General features: G+C 44.3%; 1 protein-coding gene across 15 annotated transcripts in view; it reads left to right on the plus strand.

Annotated features, from left to right (window-relative positions):
* The window catches only part of LOC311252061 (adhesion G protein-coupled receptor L3), a 221,860-nt gene that overhangs the window by 187,462 nt on the left and 17,388 nt on the right, over positions 1–17,010 (plus strand). For all 15 annotated transcript variants that reach the window (XM_084344861.1, XM_084344863.1, XM_084344862.1 and 12 more), the window contains 4 exons: positions 5,204–5,413; positions 7,597–7,817; positions 12,517–12,583; positions 14,556–14,647. In XM_084344861.1, coding sequence (XP_084200987.1) covers positions 5,204–5,413; positions 7,597–7,817; positions 12,517–12,583; positions 14,556–14,647 — 590 coding nt within the window. The remainder of the gene's footprint in view (positions 1–5,203; positions 5,414–7,596; positions 7,818–12,516; positions 12,584–14,555; positions 14,648–17,010) is intronic.

A 17,010-nucleotide genomic window follows, 5' to 3' on the forward strand; every position in this document is an offset into this window, starting at 1 on the left:
GTGAGCCGATGCCTTTGACTGATCCTGCAAGCCGAGCCGAGAAGTGCCGATGGCCGCATAAACAAATTAAAACTGTACTCACAGATGGCAGCTGCTTGTGAGAGATTATTTCTCTTTTGTATCTTTTCTGAGTGATTGCGAGCGGGGCTTCGGAGCAAGTGATGTGAGGGTGGTTTTACTTTCACATGACTTTGCTGAGAACGCTAATGATTCCAACTGGAGATGTCCTGTTACTGAACCCTTCAGATGTGTAGGGACTGAATTCACACCATTCAACTCGATGTTGAAAGTCAGGATTAAGCCTTTCAACTGGTCGCGTTGAGCTTGGACGTAAACATTTCACATTAAATCATTTGATCATTGACAGATTCGCCTCTTCGTTTGCATGAACCTTTCTGGGTCACTTGATCTCCCTTCATATCTATTTTACAAGATATCCTAATGCTCTCTTTGAATTTAAGCCCGCCATTTGTGAAAGATAGCTCATGGGCATTGAGTTAAAAAAAACAAAAAAATACAAATCTTCTTAAATATGGGCTAAAGCACACGCCCCAGCTCAAGAAATAAAGACCTGCTCTGGTTCCACCTACAGGCCATTATTTAAGTAGTAGACGTGCATGCTGAGATAGGCCCCGGGGAAGCATTCAGCTACTGGTAAGTGGCACTATTCCCGACAGACCAGTAAGTATAAATCAATGGCGCATCCCACTGGATGATGGAGAGGGTGATATTTGGGTGCCATTCATCACTGTCCTTATAGAGCATCTCCACGCTGGCACCATCAGACAGTAACTATGATGAGAAAGGACGGTCAAGGTTAGTTGTGTATTTTATGATGCTACACATAAGCATGGCGCATGTACACACAGCACGAGAGGTGGCTCAAAACAAATCTATTTATATGTTTAAGGGCACAGACGAGGGAGATGGAGACGTCGTTAACTGCCATAGCAACCGATAGGCGGGCTCGGCCGTTATATCATAGTTATTGTAGCTTAGAACACAGTGTGACATTAGGTGCATGTGCTGAATGTCAACCCCTGCCACGCAAGCTGGGACCTCTCTCCCAGCTCTTTTAAATGTGACGAATTTGCCAGGACCCCTGATTCATATGCCCTCGCTGCAACTGTTCCTCATCCCCGCGCAGATCATAAATCCTTGGTCATACCGTAGGTGAACTTGTCACATGACTCCCTGCAGTGGGCCACTACCCCTTAGCGCAACTGTCTGCCCTGCCTGACCGTATTTCATGAGTCAAAGCCTGGCTCCAGAGGCATATAGGGAGATTTATGCATTTTAATTGGATTGGCTTCATGGCCCTGTACTCAGAGCGGTTCTTTCAGGTATAAAGGATTGACGCTCTGTTCTCCTCACTACTTCACCCTCTTAAGCATTTCAGAGAACTGGTTCAGGAGATTTTGGCTCTGGATGTTATGGTAATTAAGTGCGTATGATGCGATGTCAGGTTCAGATGGCTTGGCTGTGATGACCAGTGCGCGATGCAAAAAGGCTCGTTGCCACGTCTGCTCCTCCCTGTCAGACTGCTCGAGTGCCCAGAAACCTTATTTTGCGCTACGTGGGAGCAGATCAGGGGCAAAGCCAATCTCCTAAGGCATCCGTCTGGAATGAAAAATATGTGTGTTTAAGAAATAAGAGAAAAATGTAGGAGAGAAAGATTGGAAGACAAATCGAATGTGCACAAATGTGCCTCGCCCCGCTAAGTAACACGGATGCTGTGCGACTTGGCCGCCCTTGCGACACGGCGAGTGAATTTCAGAGCAAATTACGTCTGCCCACTTTCGAGTCCCCTATACCGATTCCCATCATGGAGGCTTGTCGGTGTGAGGTTCGGTGCAGAGGCTCCGCAGATCACATCATTTGCCATCCTGCCCGGACAGAGCCCCCAGTAAAAGGAAACTTTTCAGCAGAGACATTGTGGCTGGCGACGTCTCAGCCATCATCCACCTCCCAGAACAAAGAAATCACTCCACAGTAAATCCATCACCCAGGTGTAGATACACTCCATGCCCTTCTCTCTCCATTTCTATAGCTTTGTCTCTTTTTCTCTCTTCCTCTGCTACCATCTCTTTCTCTCTGACCCGGCCCCCTCTCCAATTGAAGGTGAGATTGTGATGGATAGAGCCTGCAGCCACTGCGCATCTCGCTCGCCCGAGAGACCGTAGGGTCCCCTCACGATGCGTCGCAGCCAGTGCCACCCACCGCATCAATACCTCTGTAATGCAGCCGACTGAAAACAGACTTCTGTGTCACAAGCGCCGCACACCTACAAGAGCACGCAGGCACAAACATCAACATCTGTCGCTACCCACGGCGTAGGCACCCCTCTAAAGTTAGGAGGCTGAAACCAGCCTTACTTTCAAACAGACTGACACACATACACATACAGATGTCTGCTCCATGTAACATCTTGCCACCATCCCCCCACCCCACCCGTCCGACGTATACACAACGGCTCATCAGGCAGGGAAAATCAAAAGAGCGCTCTCCCCAGACTCAAGGAGCACTGCGGCTGTTATTGTACCAGAGCCCCTTAATGATCAGCATCTGTTCCCCTCTCTGCTAGCGTTAGCTGAGCTGCCACTAAACAAGGCTTTTGTGCGATACTTTGTCCCCCAAGTTTTCTCGCTTTGACTTCACTTGGGGGGGGGGAAGAAAAAGAGGGAGAAAGCAAGAATAAAAACACCCGTGGATGTTGACGGTCCCTCTCTCCCTGCCCCCAGTGGAACATACTGCTGACTGTGGTCGAAATATGATTTAAAGAGGTGCCTGTTTGAGAGACATATTAGACATATAGTATGCTTTTGCGGAGCTATTTCTCAACGTAAGCAAATATTTCCTCGGGTTTGTCCTACACTCTAGCTCTCGAGTCATACATTATTTGCTGGGGGCTAAGACTGCGTACAGCCTTTGATATCAAACAACCAAACTGTACTTAAAGGTGGGTAGTTAATAGCCAGTGTCATGTACACGCAGTTAAATGGAGTGTTTCAATGCCGAGCTGTACTTTAAGCATGGTACTTGATATCCGGTGTCAGTGCTCGATGTGTATCCAGTTGAGGGGAGTATGTACTGTATAACACTACTCTGTGATAAAATAATGCCTGTTTAATCTTCATTAGCATTCAGACGTAGTTGTCATATGAAAACTGAAAAGTTCCACCCAGGTAGTCCTGGAGTCCCAGTAGGGATGACAGTCAGTTGTGAGGACGTTGGCAGATTTCTTTAAAAATTACTCACCTCCCCCACTCCCACTTTCTTCCTCCCTTTTTTTAAATCAATGCCCAGCAGGCTGAAAAAGAAGGCTGCTCCGTTGGGAAATTAGGACGCCTCAGAAGCTGACCAAAATGTTTGGATGCAGTAATTATGTTTAGTTAATAAATCAAGATGTCACTCTCCGAGGCCTATCCCCGTGTTTTACATATAGAAGACACTTACTTAACGGCCGTGTCATGCTTTGGCGTCTGTCTCGGCAAGTTTTTTTCCTCCCCGCTGGTGGCATGATGCAAAATTTGTCAGATGACAGAGCAGTTCCTTATACCAGATGTGAGATATTACAGGGAATCTGGGCATCTGCTTCAGTGACGTGTGCTTGTTAAATCTTTTAGAGCGGTGGTTTCCAGCCCTTTCTGTCAGATGTACCCGCACAGCGGTGTCAGATGAACTCAAGGAACCCTTCATCGCCACCACCTGTCATGTTCCAAATGTTTTCATTTAATTTGATCTTAAACTGCATGTTATTTCACCGTGCTTTAAAAGTGGATATTAGCAGGAGAGGCTGGAAAATGTAAACATGTATCCATTACTTCTAGCTTTTTCAACCATTTATCTAATATTTTTATGATGGTTATCATAACAATATATTTTGTTTCTATTATTTTCAGCTATTTCCACCATTTATCCATTACATTTAGCTTATTATTGTCAATATTTCACCATTGCTCTTAGCTGTTTCAACTGGCTCAGATATTCCCCGGTTCTACATAAGTGCTCTCTATGTTCCCAGGCTCCAATGTAAGGGTTAGGGTTATTTGACCTGATACTAATAGGGGGGTAAAAATGCATGTGTAACAGAATATTGAGATTGGGAACATCGGACCTTCAGGACTTAAAACACTGAATACATAGGGCATACTATAGAACCTTGGGAGCATAGGACCCTTGGGCCTGGGAACATAGATACGCTCATGCTTTTAGCTAACTGTTTCAGCCTCTCTGCTCACATGCTAACTAGCATCATGTGGTGCTTAAGACTTAATATGTGGATATATATGTATTTTTTTTGCTTGTAAGTCCTTCCATGTACTCTGTGGGGAACAAGAAACCCTTGTTGGGAACCACCTTGAAGTTTGCTGCCCGAGCAAGAAAGAAGCTGGCCTACAAAAATTTTGCACTGAACTTATTGACAAGATGTCACCTATTACACATTCCTAATTAGGCTCCGATTCGAACAGGCTCCAATTTTTACCCGTGGCAGCTTCTTGGCAGGATGCTGCTCCTAATGTGTTTGTTTTATTTTGCTTAAGGCCACAGAAGTCAGTCATTCTGCAGACTCTGCAGTTTTAGCGTGTCTTGCCTTTTCCTGCAGCTCTCCGAAGAATCCCTATGTGCACTTGGCTTTTATGGACTGATGTAAATTCTCTTTCATGGCTGTGGTGGAATCGCTGTTGATCCTTATCTCTCCCGTAAAGCCCCGAATTTACTGTCAGCGAAAGGCTTTTTAGTGGCCAAAACTGGCTGTGGTGGCAAATTACTATTTGAAAAGAGAAAATCATCTAAAAGCAACGGTGAAAGTTATTGAGCATGTTGTGGTTTGATTGTGCTCCTGTTGTGCTGGCCTTAGACACCTGCGGCCCTGTGGACTGCTCACTTTGTTTCACTTTGCTGCCTGTCCAAAATGAAACAATAGGGGGGCATTTTAGATTGATTCATGACGACTAATTCATGATTCATATCTACCACCTGTGGCTCGCTGGGTTCTGGTTTATTGAAGGGTTGCGTGAATGCACTATACCCCCCCCCCCCAAAATAATAACAATGGAAATAAAAGCTTTTGGGTTGTTGCTGGGCTAAAATGGTAATTTAATGTTATGGCCATCTCTCACGCTTTGCCTCTTGCTTTACAAATGAATCCCTGTACGAGACCTGTGTTGTTGACCACGTTCTCTCGTCACCTCTCTTCCAGAACACAGACCCCGTTCACGACATGCTCCTCGACGTCATCACCTGGGTCGGCATCCTCCTGTCGCTCGTCTGCCTGCTCATCAGCCTCTTCACCTTCTGCTTCTTCCGCGGCCTCCAGAGTGACCGTAACACCATCCATAAGAACCTCTGCATCAGCCTGTTCATCGCCGAGTCCCTGTTCCTGGTGGGGATCAATCGGGGTGACCAGCCGGTAAGACTGCTGCTGTTGGATACTGAAATGTTGTGCTACTGTTAAGTGTTGATTTATTAGAACCATTGCATGAAAGACACTTTGAACAGAATCAGCACCTGAGAAGTAGCTTGTATTTCTGGAAAATCTGATATGTTTTAAGGCGGGGAAAATGCAGTGATGTTAAAAGTACAAACCTTGAAAAAACTGGCCGTTATAGATGTGATATTTTTATTGCATGCAGTCCCTGTAAACACTCGGCAGTGTAGCAGCATATTGATTGATCGCAACTCAGTGGTTTTACCATATACTCTAAGCCAGTAAGGGATGCACTACAAGTGTGTGTGACAAAAAAATGAGTCGAAATGAGTCTTTCATTGCCCCTTGCACAAAAACTTGAACGCAATCTTTTTTTCTAAAACTTAGTCCCTTGCGGCTCCCAGTCTGTCTCCCTGAAATCTTTTGTATTCATCTCCACTGAAGAGCGTTCACCATCTTCTCTCTCGATTGAAGAGCCGAAAATTTGTAAGAAAATGTAACCTTGGGTGTCCCGCTGTGCTGTGAGTGGTCAATAGCAGTGAGCGCCAAGGGCCCTGAACATTTTTTTTTTTTTTTTTTATTCAGTCTGCCTGTTTCACTAAGAAATACTGATAGAAAAGAATTGGATGTTCCTCATTCAACAAGTGCTCGCTCCCTTGGTTACACAGAAGCAGACCCACACTTGAAAGAGCTCCCACATACTCACACGCCGCCATCTCACTGTTACATCCCCACATTATCATTATACTGTACAAACTGTCATGAATTCATCCGTTAACCCCCCCCCCCCCTTCCAACCTCCTCCTGGTGCACTTTTCCAATTTGTAAACACTTCAAGTTTCATCTGGATTAAGATGTTCAATACACTAATCCATCTCCTGGTATAATAACGGTAGTTTGGAGGGCATCTCTCTCCTGCGAGAGCTCAGCTGTGGTAGCAGGTGGAGGAGGCATGCTGTCACCATCAAGTGTGCAATGCTCGAGCAGACAAATGTGGAGTCGTTACATGTATACGGGATGGCGGAGGGCTTTTTTTTTTTTTTATTTCCGCCACCTACAGCGCCTCGCAATCATGCCGTTTTTGCTTACTAATGAGGCCGAGCACGCAGTTAGATTTGCTCTCTTAGCTGGAGTGATGTCTGAGCACCGCATGAAATGATCCCTGTGTCTATACATTCATAACAGGGTCAGACATTGGAATATATCCTATTTCCAATGGTCCTATTGATGATTGTAGTTGTTAAATCATCGTCGTGATTTGATCACATTATCCCACACATACCTTTAGTCCACAACTTCACCAAGAAATAAATGAATTTGCGTGCATCTATATTTTGTTCTCCAAATATCTCCTTAACTATCAGAACCAAAACTCACACATCGTAGTTTATCCGCAGAGCTACTTCCCTGTGAAGTTAAAAGATAATGCTTTGGCCTACACCTTTCCCTTCCATAACATTTTATGGGTGTGATTCACAGCCCGGCTCTAAGATCACTCTCCTGGACTGCAATTAATGTCCACTCAACCTTTTAGTTATTTAATTGAATCCATTCCAGTGACAAAATACACCAGTTATGTTCAACTGTGCCAATAATTAGATCAATCCATGTAAGTACTGTATCTTATTATTGTTAGAAAGTGTGCGGGCACGTGCCTACATGCTAATGACAGTCTGCTCCCGTCCTAGTCTCGCCTGCAGGTATCTCTATCAGCCCGGGAAGTGTGTAACTACATTATGTGCTCGCACCTGGCCCGCGGTATAAAATGCAATGAGCTCCAAATGGCTCTTGGACTGTTGACTTCACTTCTTCATATCTCTCTTTCATCCATGCCAGCTACGGCAAACAAGACCACATGGGCGCAGTAGCTGCAGCGTTCTTCTGCCAGTCACTACAGGCAAACATCCAGTCGCTTCAGCCAAACATAGCTTAGCAATGCTAATTGTCGGGAGATACAAACACGCAGAGGTCAGAGAAATGCTGCTCGGATGACGGTTTCTGCCATTATCTTAGTCATATTATGCCCCTCAGTAAGGCATTATAGTCCCTCAGGAAATCAGCATAATGCACAAAAGTGTTTGATTGAAATATGTTTTGAATGCTCAAATCTTCCTCCTCCTTTTTTCCCCTCCCTCTTTATTCCTGCCACTGTAAACCCTTCACAGATTGCTTGCGCCGTCTTTGCCGCCCTGCTCCATTTCTTCTTCCTGGCGGCGTTCACGTGGATGTTCCTGGAGGGCGTGCAGCTCTACATCATGCTGGTGGAGGTGTTCGAGAGCGAGCACTCGCGCCGGCGCTACTTCTACCTGGTGGGCTACGGGGTTCCCGCGCTAATCGTGGCCGTTTCGGCCGCGGTGGACTACCGCAGCTACGGCACCGATCGAGTGTGAGTGCATTGTGAAGCGTGTTGTCTTTCACAAACTGTGTGAATGCTGCAGAAGCATTTTTCTTGCATGCGATACTTGAAGATCATGTACCTTTTTTTGAGATGCTCCATTTAAAAAAAATAATTGACTTGACATTCTTTTTTTGTACATAACTGAAGAGTACGCGGACAGCTCTGAATAGGGCATTTGTCCACTTAACCAACAGATCCTTTCACTACATCTTGAATTTACACCCAGATCCATTTACTAGCCTTAAGAGTACTCCTCACTCACTCAGCCTGCAAAAACAGCCGTAAATGTCTTCTGTTGCTGTGGATGAGAACTGTAAAAAGACCCTTGTGAAACCCAAGAAAATAAGCCTTTTTGTCAGTTGTTTTTTTACACCAGAGAGCCGGCGCTGCTTGTCTTCCAGGCAGCGAGAGTGTGTCAGGAGTGTTTTTGGTGCTTGACCCATATTAATGACCAAAGGCGGCGATATACTGACCTCTTCTGCATTCATTTTGACGGTTTCTCTTTTTAATTTGTCTCCTGCGGGTCCCTCAGCCATTTGAAAGTGAAAGGAAATGTTGCGTCAGGGCCAAAACTGAAGGAACTATGAAAGCATGAACGCTTATTTGTCCTTTTCACAGGTCGAAGAATTCGGGAAGAGAGCTGGTGTGGGCTAAATGTAGACATTTGTTGCCTTGCAATTGACTGATTACACTACAAAGCATCGTAAATGTGTTTTAGTTTTTTCCCCAAAACGCTTGTTAGAAGCTGAAACCAACCATCTTACTTGGAAATAAACAAAACAATCATTTTAGATGCAAAAAACATTTTAAAATGATTCATAATAATGTTGTGAGGAAAATAAATACTTTATAAAGCAGCTTTATAAAATCTATCTAGATGTATTATATTATTTTATTTTTTTGTCTACATAAAAATGTTATCAATATGAACTTTGACTTGACCCTTATACCAAAGAAAGCAAATTAATGTAGATATTTCACCTCGAGACGTGAAAATAGCACTTCGCACCTTGATCAGGTGGCGTTCAGCGTGGATCCCAGGAGGCCAAACAAACATATGCTTTCATTGCTTACACAGAAACCCTGCAAACAACCCGACAACTGGTCGTGGTGGTTTGAGGGGCTTTAACAACCATGCGGATGACGCTCCAATAGCTACTGCTCATCATCAACTTTTAATGAAGCAGAACAGTTACTCAAGCTGCGTGCATCCCCCCCCCCCGCTGCTGAATTGACAGTGTTTTGACGGTAAAAAAATGCAAACTTCAGGAGATCGTATTGCTGGATGGATGTCATGCAATGGTGGGTAACGCCTTAAGCATTTGAGGATGCGCAAGTGATGGAGAGAGGATGAACAGGATGATGGAGAATGAAAGAGGAAGAAAGAGACAGGAGATTAACAAAAAGATGGGCAGTGACAGAGGCTGCCTTTTCTGACAGAAGCTTCATGAGATATAAGTTCCCATCCTTTTTCTCAGAGACACACATTTGTCTATAAACCAGTGTAATGCCAAGCAGAGGATCCCCCTCCATCCCTCTGTTAATCTCAAACGCATCTGAAAATAATGAAGGCCGGCATCAGCAGTTTGCTTCCGAGATGTTTATCAAATATGGCACACACAACGCAACTGGTAGACAGTGCATTTGTAGATTGGCAGAGCCATAGTTCTTGGTGATGGATGAGGTGATAGCTGCCACCGCCTGAGCCATGGCATCATGTGAATAATTAAAGCCTGCCACCGGTGGAACAATTATACGCAGCCTTTGAAGGATGAGGGAAGGGACAAGGCGTGACACGTGGTGAATAGCAGAAGGCGCAAATTGATTTGGGGACCAAAAGCAGCGCTACCATGGGTGGTCTCGCTTTGAGCAGAAAATGTCCAGCCGGCAGTTGTCAAAAGTGACCCAGGTTTGGTAGATGGCTAAAGCAATGTCCCAGTGACTCATGATCATCAAGCACATCAAAAAGGGCCGCAGCAGCCTGAAGGTCGGCGAGCTTGTGAAGTCACCTGTTCAAAGTCTGGGATCAAATAGGAATCTCTGTTCGTCGGAAAAGGAAAGCAGGATTTCCAATCATTATGTCTCAGTGATTACACTAATTGTCCCCTTGAGCGCAGCGTTTTACTCTTCTCGAGTCCAGTGACCGTGCTTTGAGGTCAGCAAAAACAAAGGTGTGATCCTGTGTAATTTCTCCAGTTTAATGAAAGCAATACATCAAACCACCTGTAAACTTGGGACATAGAATTGGCTTTTTTTTTCTTCTTCTTCAGTAGTTGCTGTTACAGCAGTCCAGGCTGCTCCATTGAGCCTGCAGAATAATGGGGGGTAATGTCAAAGGTCCCCCATGGTGATTTGTAAATGAACAAAATAAGGTATATTCATTATTATTTATATTTTGTTTTTTGGAATATTGAAACCTTATCTGTTTACTTCTATTTTACAATTAGCTATTTCATTTGCTAGCATCTGCCTTTTGCCAATGTATTGCTGCATTTCTTAGTGCCTTGTCGACCCATTGGCAGGAATTCTTATCCCTATAGGAACAAAAGATACAAACAAAACGGGGAGCTGAAAATATTGCTCTGTAGCACCACTAGTGGTCAAAAACTTGACAGGTTGCCTTTAATTTGTCTTATCAAACCTCACGCACATCTTGAAGATCATACTTTAATGCTTGAGATTAAATGAAAAAGCCCCCAAGCGATCTCCAAGTATTTGACATTGCCTCAGCCACTTGCTTGGTCATCAGCTCACTATCACGCCAGCGAAATGACTATCTCTGCTGCAAAGATGTCTTTGCAGATTAGGCCGCCTTGGCTCAAAGGACAGCCTGTGTCAGATCACTGCAGATTGGTGGCACAAACACCAGAATTTTCAGCACAAGCTGTTGGCACGAGCACGGCTTGTGTTTTGACTGGCACATGTTATGTGGCTTTTATTGCTTGGTTACTAAAGGAACAGTGCTCAAAGTACCGGGAGGGGAGATAAAACTCGATGCAGCATGCAAGTGGAGAAGGGGAAGGTAGAGGAGGCAGGGAAAATGAAAGCCTGCAGCTCCCAACGCCTACCACGTCTGTAAATCTTCCTATGATCTGAAGAAGAAGACGGCAAAAACAAACAATAGAACCTTCAGCATAATTTATAAAAGCGACGTTCGGAGCGTGTGCTTTGATGAGCTGCCAGATTTCTGTGCATGTTTTGCATCTTTTGTTTGCGCCTGTTCACTTCTTTATGCGCCCATATGTGTTTTTCCGTGTTGCCTCGTCTTATCCATTGATATCAGTGAGGGGGAGACGTATCAAGTCCCGGGAACAACAAAGGAGCAGTCAGTTTTTGTCCCGTCACGTCTCGTACTGTATTATCTCTCGTTTGTCGGCAGGTTCTTTAGTGACAAAAAGTGAAACACGCACACAGTTGGCCATCGTGAGGTTTTCAGTCTGAGTTTTCCATTTTTCGGCTCTGTTTGCCGTAAATACTGGAGATGCCTCATTTTGGGTTGCCTCCAAGAGAATGGGACCAGAATAACATCCATCATATCATGGATCATTGTATCTAGCTTTGTTTTGCCACCCCATTGTGTCTGCGTGGTATAAGAATAGCTTTTGATGGAAAAAAAAAAAAAGATATTCGCATTTTATCTGAAATCGCATTTTACAGCAGTGTAGCCCATTTTTTTGATGCATACGTTTTTGTGTGTCAGCGCTTCTTACCACGGTCATTATCTGCAGCCCCGTGCTTTGCTCCTCCAAAGTGCCCCGTGCACTTCAGTTTGCCTTAAAATGCTCCCGAATTACGGCTAATTCTCTGCCACTTCCATTTCCCCCCTCTGTCAGCCTGAATGACAACACGGCCGCATGAACTATAATTTTCCAGTGGCCAAAAATGGAGGCGTCTATCTGCTGCAGCAGCGGAGATTAAAAGATTAATAATTCAACCACAGGTCATGAATCAAAGTTTTTTTTCTTCTTTTTCCCAGGCCATTTCAAAGGAGCACTGTCACCTTCCACCCTGGCCCTGTTACTTCTATTCTGTGTTTAGTCCGCTTCAATGGAGAAGACCAGACTATCTGTAATGTTTGGATATGAAGTGCGAGGTCAGGAGGAGCGTGCTATTTAATTATTGACATAATTATAACAGTCCTGCAGTGTCATCACGGCTAACGCGGACATGTAAGACACTTTGTTGAGTGCTTAAGGACCGCGTGTGTCAGGGTCAAGGTCAGTCCAATTCCTTTGAAGTGATACAGTGAGGATTGAATCGAGAACTAATTGAATCATCCATAAATTATCATCTGTAATGGTAATTTGCCGCCGTACCACGACGGATTGAAACAGAGCTGAAGTGTCTGGTCACTCGCTCACATCCTTCAGCGACGTCCTTTTCCCTGTTTTATCTTTACCTTTTGATACTGCACCTGTTTTGGTTATGAGAGCCTGTCATTGACACTTAAAAGCCCCCCTTTCCTCCAGATTCCTCCTGATGGTCATAATTCCCGAGCCCCTCACGGCGATCTGTGTTTTGAAGTGCCTATTCCTCTCTGTCACTCCAGCCTCCCACTTGATGTATATCCTCTGAGCAGAAGTGTGAAGCCATAACCTCGAATCCTTCTCTCTCCCCCTCATATTCACCATCCCCTCTCCTACTTCTTATCCCCCGTTTCATCTCACTCTGTCTCTTTCCGTTGCAGTTGCTGGCTTCGCCTGGACACCTACTTCATTTGGAGTTTCATAGGACCAGCAACCTTGATAATTATGGTAAGCGTGACACCCCCTACTTCCCCCCTTTTGCTCATTAACCCTACTTAGCCTGCGGGTCGTCGCTTAAATGGTCCACCGAGATCCCTTTTTCCAGCTCCCATCCTCCCTCTTTTCTCTGCCCTGTTGAGCATATATGCCACCGCCGGGCACGGAGCCGTCCAGAAAAACGAATGAGGGGTGTAGAGAATATATTGCAGTTTGTCACCCTGCTGCAGTCACCGGCTGAGACAATTTTTTTTTTTGGGGGGGGGATGGTGGAGCGGGGTAAGGGGTGGGGTGGGAGACAGAGAGAAAGAGAGTGAACTCTGCTCAGTATGCAGTGTTCGAGTAATCCGCACTGCGATTATGATTGATTTTGTTCCCGTTCCAACTCGTACTCCACTACCTTTTTTTTTCCATCTCCTCCTCCCAGGCGCACAGACAGCTCCGGGTGCAGATACACAAGGAGGACGCACACACTTTCTGTCTCTTTCCCAACTAGGACAGCCCTAATTTTCTTTCAAAAAAGAAAAGGAAAAAAAAAGAGCAGCTCATTTATTGATCCAACTGCTTTAAATCTGGTGTCAGGCTGGTGTTCATCTAAGTATTCAAGCTAATGCCAAGCTGTAAATATCGCTCTGGCACAGGAGATGTGCTCCTGATTTTCCAGGACACCAGTCAGCAATCATAATAAATACCGTGCCAGTCGGTAAATCAACTTTGCTGTTGTTAAATATCCGTAATAGCTAAAAAAAATATATATATATATTTAAATTCTTGTCACACAGAACCCAAAATATGGAAAACCAGCAAATCTAAATGACGACTGCGGATGCTAAATCGAAACATGCATAAAGCACTGTCACGCTCCAGTTTGGTGTAATCACTCACAATGCGTCTCTGTGCGTCTCATGACTCACTACTTTCTTTCTTAGATTTACAAACAAGAATATCTGTGTTGGAAAGATGTGCGAGAGCTCCGATCCAACGCTGCCTCTGGGAGTTTGATGAGGGTTTGAACAAAGGTGCATTGTAAGCAGTTCAGAATGGCTTAAAAATAAATAAATTCTGCTCACCTCCCACTCGCTGAATGTCACCTGTAAGCAGCAGTCGAGCAAGTCAATGCTTGATAATTGCTGTTTTGAAAAGACCCCCATGCCGCCACCAGATTTGACTCATTTTCTGAATTTCGATTTCTTTTTTGACACCAAAATGGGTCTTTGCTTTGTAATATCCAGTAAACAAACATGCAACCGTTTTCAATTTTTCTGACTAATTACAATTTGTTTGTCAAACGTAAGTGCAAAAGTTCAACTCCCTGAGATGTGTTTGACACTAAACTGTGCTTGTTTTTTAAAGTTTTATTCCACAGTCTGTTTTTTTGAATAAGAAATCAGGCCTGTAGAGAAAACTCTAGCCTCCTATTTTACGGCAAATAAACGGCATCAAAAATAGAATTACAGTCTACACATTCTGTCACTGCTTGTGATATATCAGGCAGCGCAACATTATAAATGCTGGAAGTTCTTCAAGTGTTTGACAAATATTTCAACCAAAGCCAAGTTTTTCTTTTTCCCAGACGTAGTAGAAACTGTAAAAGCAAACGAATGCTGCGGCAGTGGCAGTTATTCCCTGTGGTTGCCTCTAAGTGTGAATATGATGAGACAAGTGTGAATAAGTCAGATGGAAAGGCTCTCTCATACAAGTATGCAGCTGTCTTGTCTCACCGTTCCCTGTTTAGTCTGTTGTGCCACCATGGAGGTTTCATAGGATTTTGCGCTCTGTTTGGCAAAGTGGGAAACCGAGTCTGTCCGCCACGTTCCAGCTTTGTGCTACAAAGTGCTCTGATTTAAAATGAATGGAACTGAAACAGGAAACATCCAGGCTTCATTCCCCCTCCCTCTCTCTCTCGCTCCCTCTCTCTCTCTCTCTCTCTCTCCCTCTCTTTTTTATTTATCTTTGCCTCTGTGAATCTCTATCTGTCTCTCAGCTCAATGTGATCTTCCTGGGCATCGCGCTCTACAAGATGTTCCATCACACGGCCATCTTGAAACCAGACTCCGGTTGCCTGGACAACATCAAGTAAGTGCAACCCTCAGATATCCATTAAAGGCGTCTAGAAATAGCCCTCCTCGTGACGTTTTGTTATAGAAGGAAGAAATGTTTCAGTATGAGTGATGGACTCGCTTTCAACAGCCAACAGTTGAATTAAATGCAGGATGACTCAGTTTGAGCTGATTTTCCCCTCCTGTTTCCCTCAGTTTAATGAACGCCTGGTTAAACATGTTGAATACGTTTTGGTCGGTGCTCTGTATTCAAGCCGAGCAATTCACTTTATCTTGCCTTCCCCCTTTTGATATTTTGAAACCTCATTAAAAGCACTTAAGGTTGTGAACACTCAACCCGAGGGTCTGGGAGTCTGAGCCTGCCAGGTAAGCACCTCCCATTACGCTGAAAGGTTGTGTCAGGCAGGGTTAAAATCAAACAGGTATTCGGCTGCGTCTCCATCATTATCAGAAGAACACTGTTGTCTGCATGGGAAAAAGGCCAGGAGACAATCTGGAAGACCTGACCCGGTGTTATCTGAGTGTCAACATGCCACAGATTGAATATTCATATCGTGTGTGTGTTTTATGTGTGTGTGTGTCTGTTTATCTGCCTACGCCTGGCTGCTCCCAGATAATATGAAAGCTTAAGTGACAATAATAACCATCAAAGTCAGATTTAAAGTTTTTTTGGTTTGCTCGAAAGTTAAAATTCCTTGTGATTAACATATAAATTCACTTTAAAGGCGAAAGTTATTTCGCCGTCATGCCGATGGAAAGTCAGGTTTGGTAGTCGATAAAGCGTTTTTGGAGCTTCACAGAAAAACAGCATTCTCCAAAACAACTGCTGTTTTGATGTGAAGCTCCAAAAAAGGAACTTCACTAGACTTTCCAACTGGTGCGAGGGCGAGTAAATAATGATCGAATTTTCAGTTTTTGGGTGAACTTATCCTTTAAAGTAACAGCTGAAATAGCTGTGCTTGAGGCGAGATATTTGGAGGTGCAACATGTTTGTGTAAAACTCGGTGTCATTAGAGATGTCAGGTAATAGGAGCGGTAACGTAACATATATATCCTGATATCACTGTGATGGATTAAACAATGGTACACACCAAAATATTAAACATAAGTGCATTGTTGGCCACATGGGGACCAATTGAAGAAGCGATAAAACCAAACACTGACATATTATGAACCCCAGAAGTCATCTGTCGAACTTGTTAACACAGCCTCTCTTTTACCTCTGTTTTGGTCTCCACCAGCTCCTGAGGGAAATATCTCGCTCTTTAGCTGCTAAAGGCTCGCACTGTTTTCACAAGCTCGTTGTTTACCTATGATTGTTGTTAAATAACTAACAAAGCCAAAACAATTAACTAAAAGACACTAAAATGTTTGTAGAGCTGAGGGGGACAGCGGTGTTGGGTTTGTCCCTACGAGCGACCCCTCATCACATTCGAGTGAATGTGATCCATTGTTAATCTTGACGAGTCTGCCTTTAGATATGAAAGACTATTTGGTTCAGTTAGAGTTGGAAAAGTTTCATCCGGAAGGGGTCTGACTAAAGATGAAACAAAAAAAAAAAAGAGTTTTAGAAAGTTGTTTCAAAGGTCCCTCTACCCTGGAGAATGACACAGCATTTTCGGTCATTGTCTTTGACGTAAGCTGAGGCAACCTGGTGTCAGGGCAGACTCGTTCTATAGACGGTGTAAAGTTGTTTTGCTGCCTGTTTGCTATGATGGATAAGGGTCCCTGTTCTGTTTCTGCAGTCTGCCTTGTTTTTTTGAAGCCACTCTGGACACATTAGTCTAGTTTATGGCCGACGTTCCGGCTGTTTTTTGTGGCACCACATCACTGGTTGTGTCTCAGCACAGTGGCCCTGTCTGCCCCGCTCCTCTCAGCACAGTGATACACACATAAAAAAACAATCTTCTGCGCGCATGACATAGCCTGCTTTAGCTGCGCCGGGGCAGACTGTACTGTGCCGATGTGTTTTTCCATCACAAATTCACTGCAGGATGTTCCTGAGCCGAGCCATGGTTTTTAAGTGCTGCTTTTGAGCAGGGCCAAAGTGTGGCCTGTACTTACATGGCAGTCACCTCAAGGTGACGTGTCGTGGGAGATAGACAGGATGTTTAGCTTTAACTAGATTTGTCACGTCTGAGAAACACAGAAGTTGGTATATTTTGCTGTTCTTGTTGTTATCCTTCTGTGAACTTGCTGGTTGCATCACCTTAACAAGTCAACTGCTAGCCTAGCCAATTTCTGATGTGCTCCCTTTGTTTGGGCTGTAATAAGGTCCTATACTGTCTTGCAATAGTAATAATAATATGGTAATCCAAACTTGACACCTCCACCTACAGTGGCTATATGGTTACAGCCATTCAGTGTCACCTCTTCCCT

This window comes from Pagrus pagrus (assembly GCF_965226575.1).
Source record: "Pagrus pagrus genome assembly, chromosome: 22".
Taxonomy (NCBI): Eukaryota; Metazoa; Chordata; class Actinopteri; order Spariformes; family Sparidae; genus Pagrus; species Pagrus pagrus.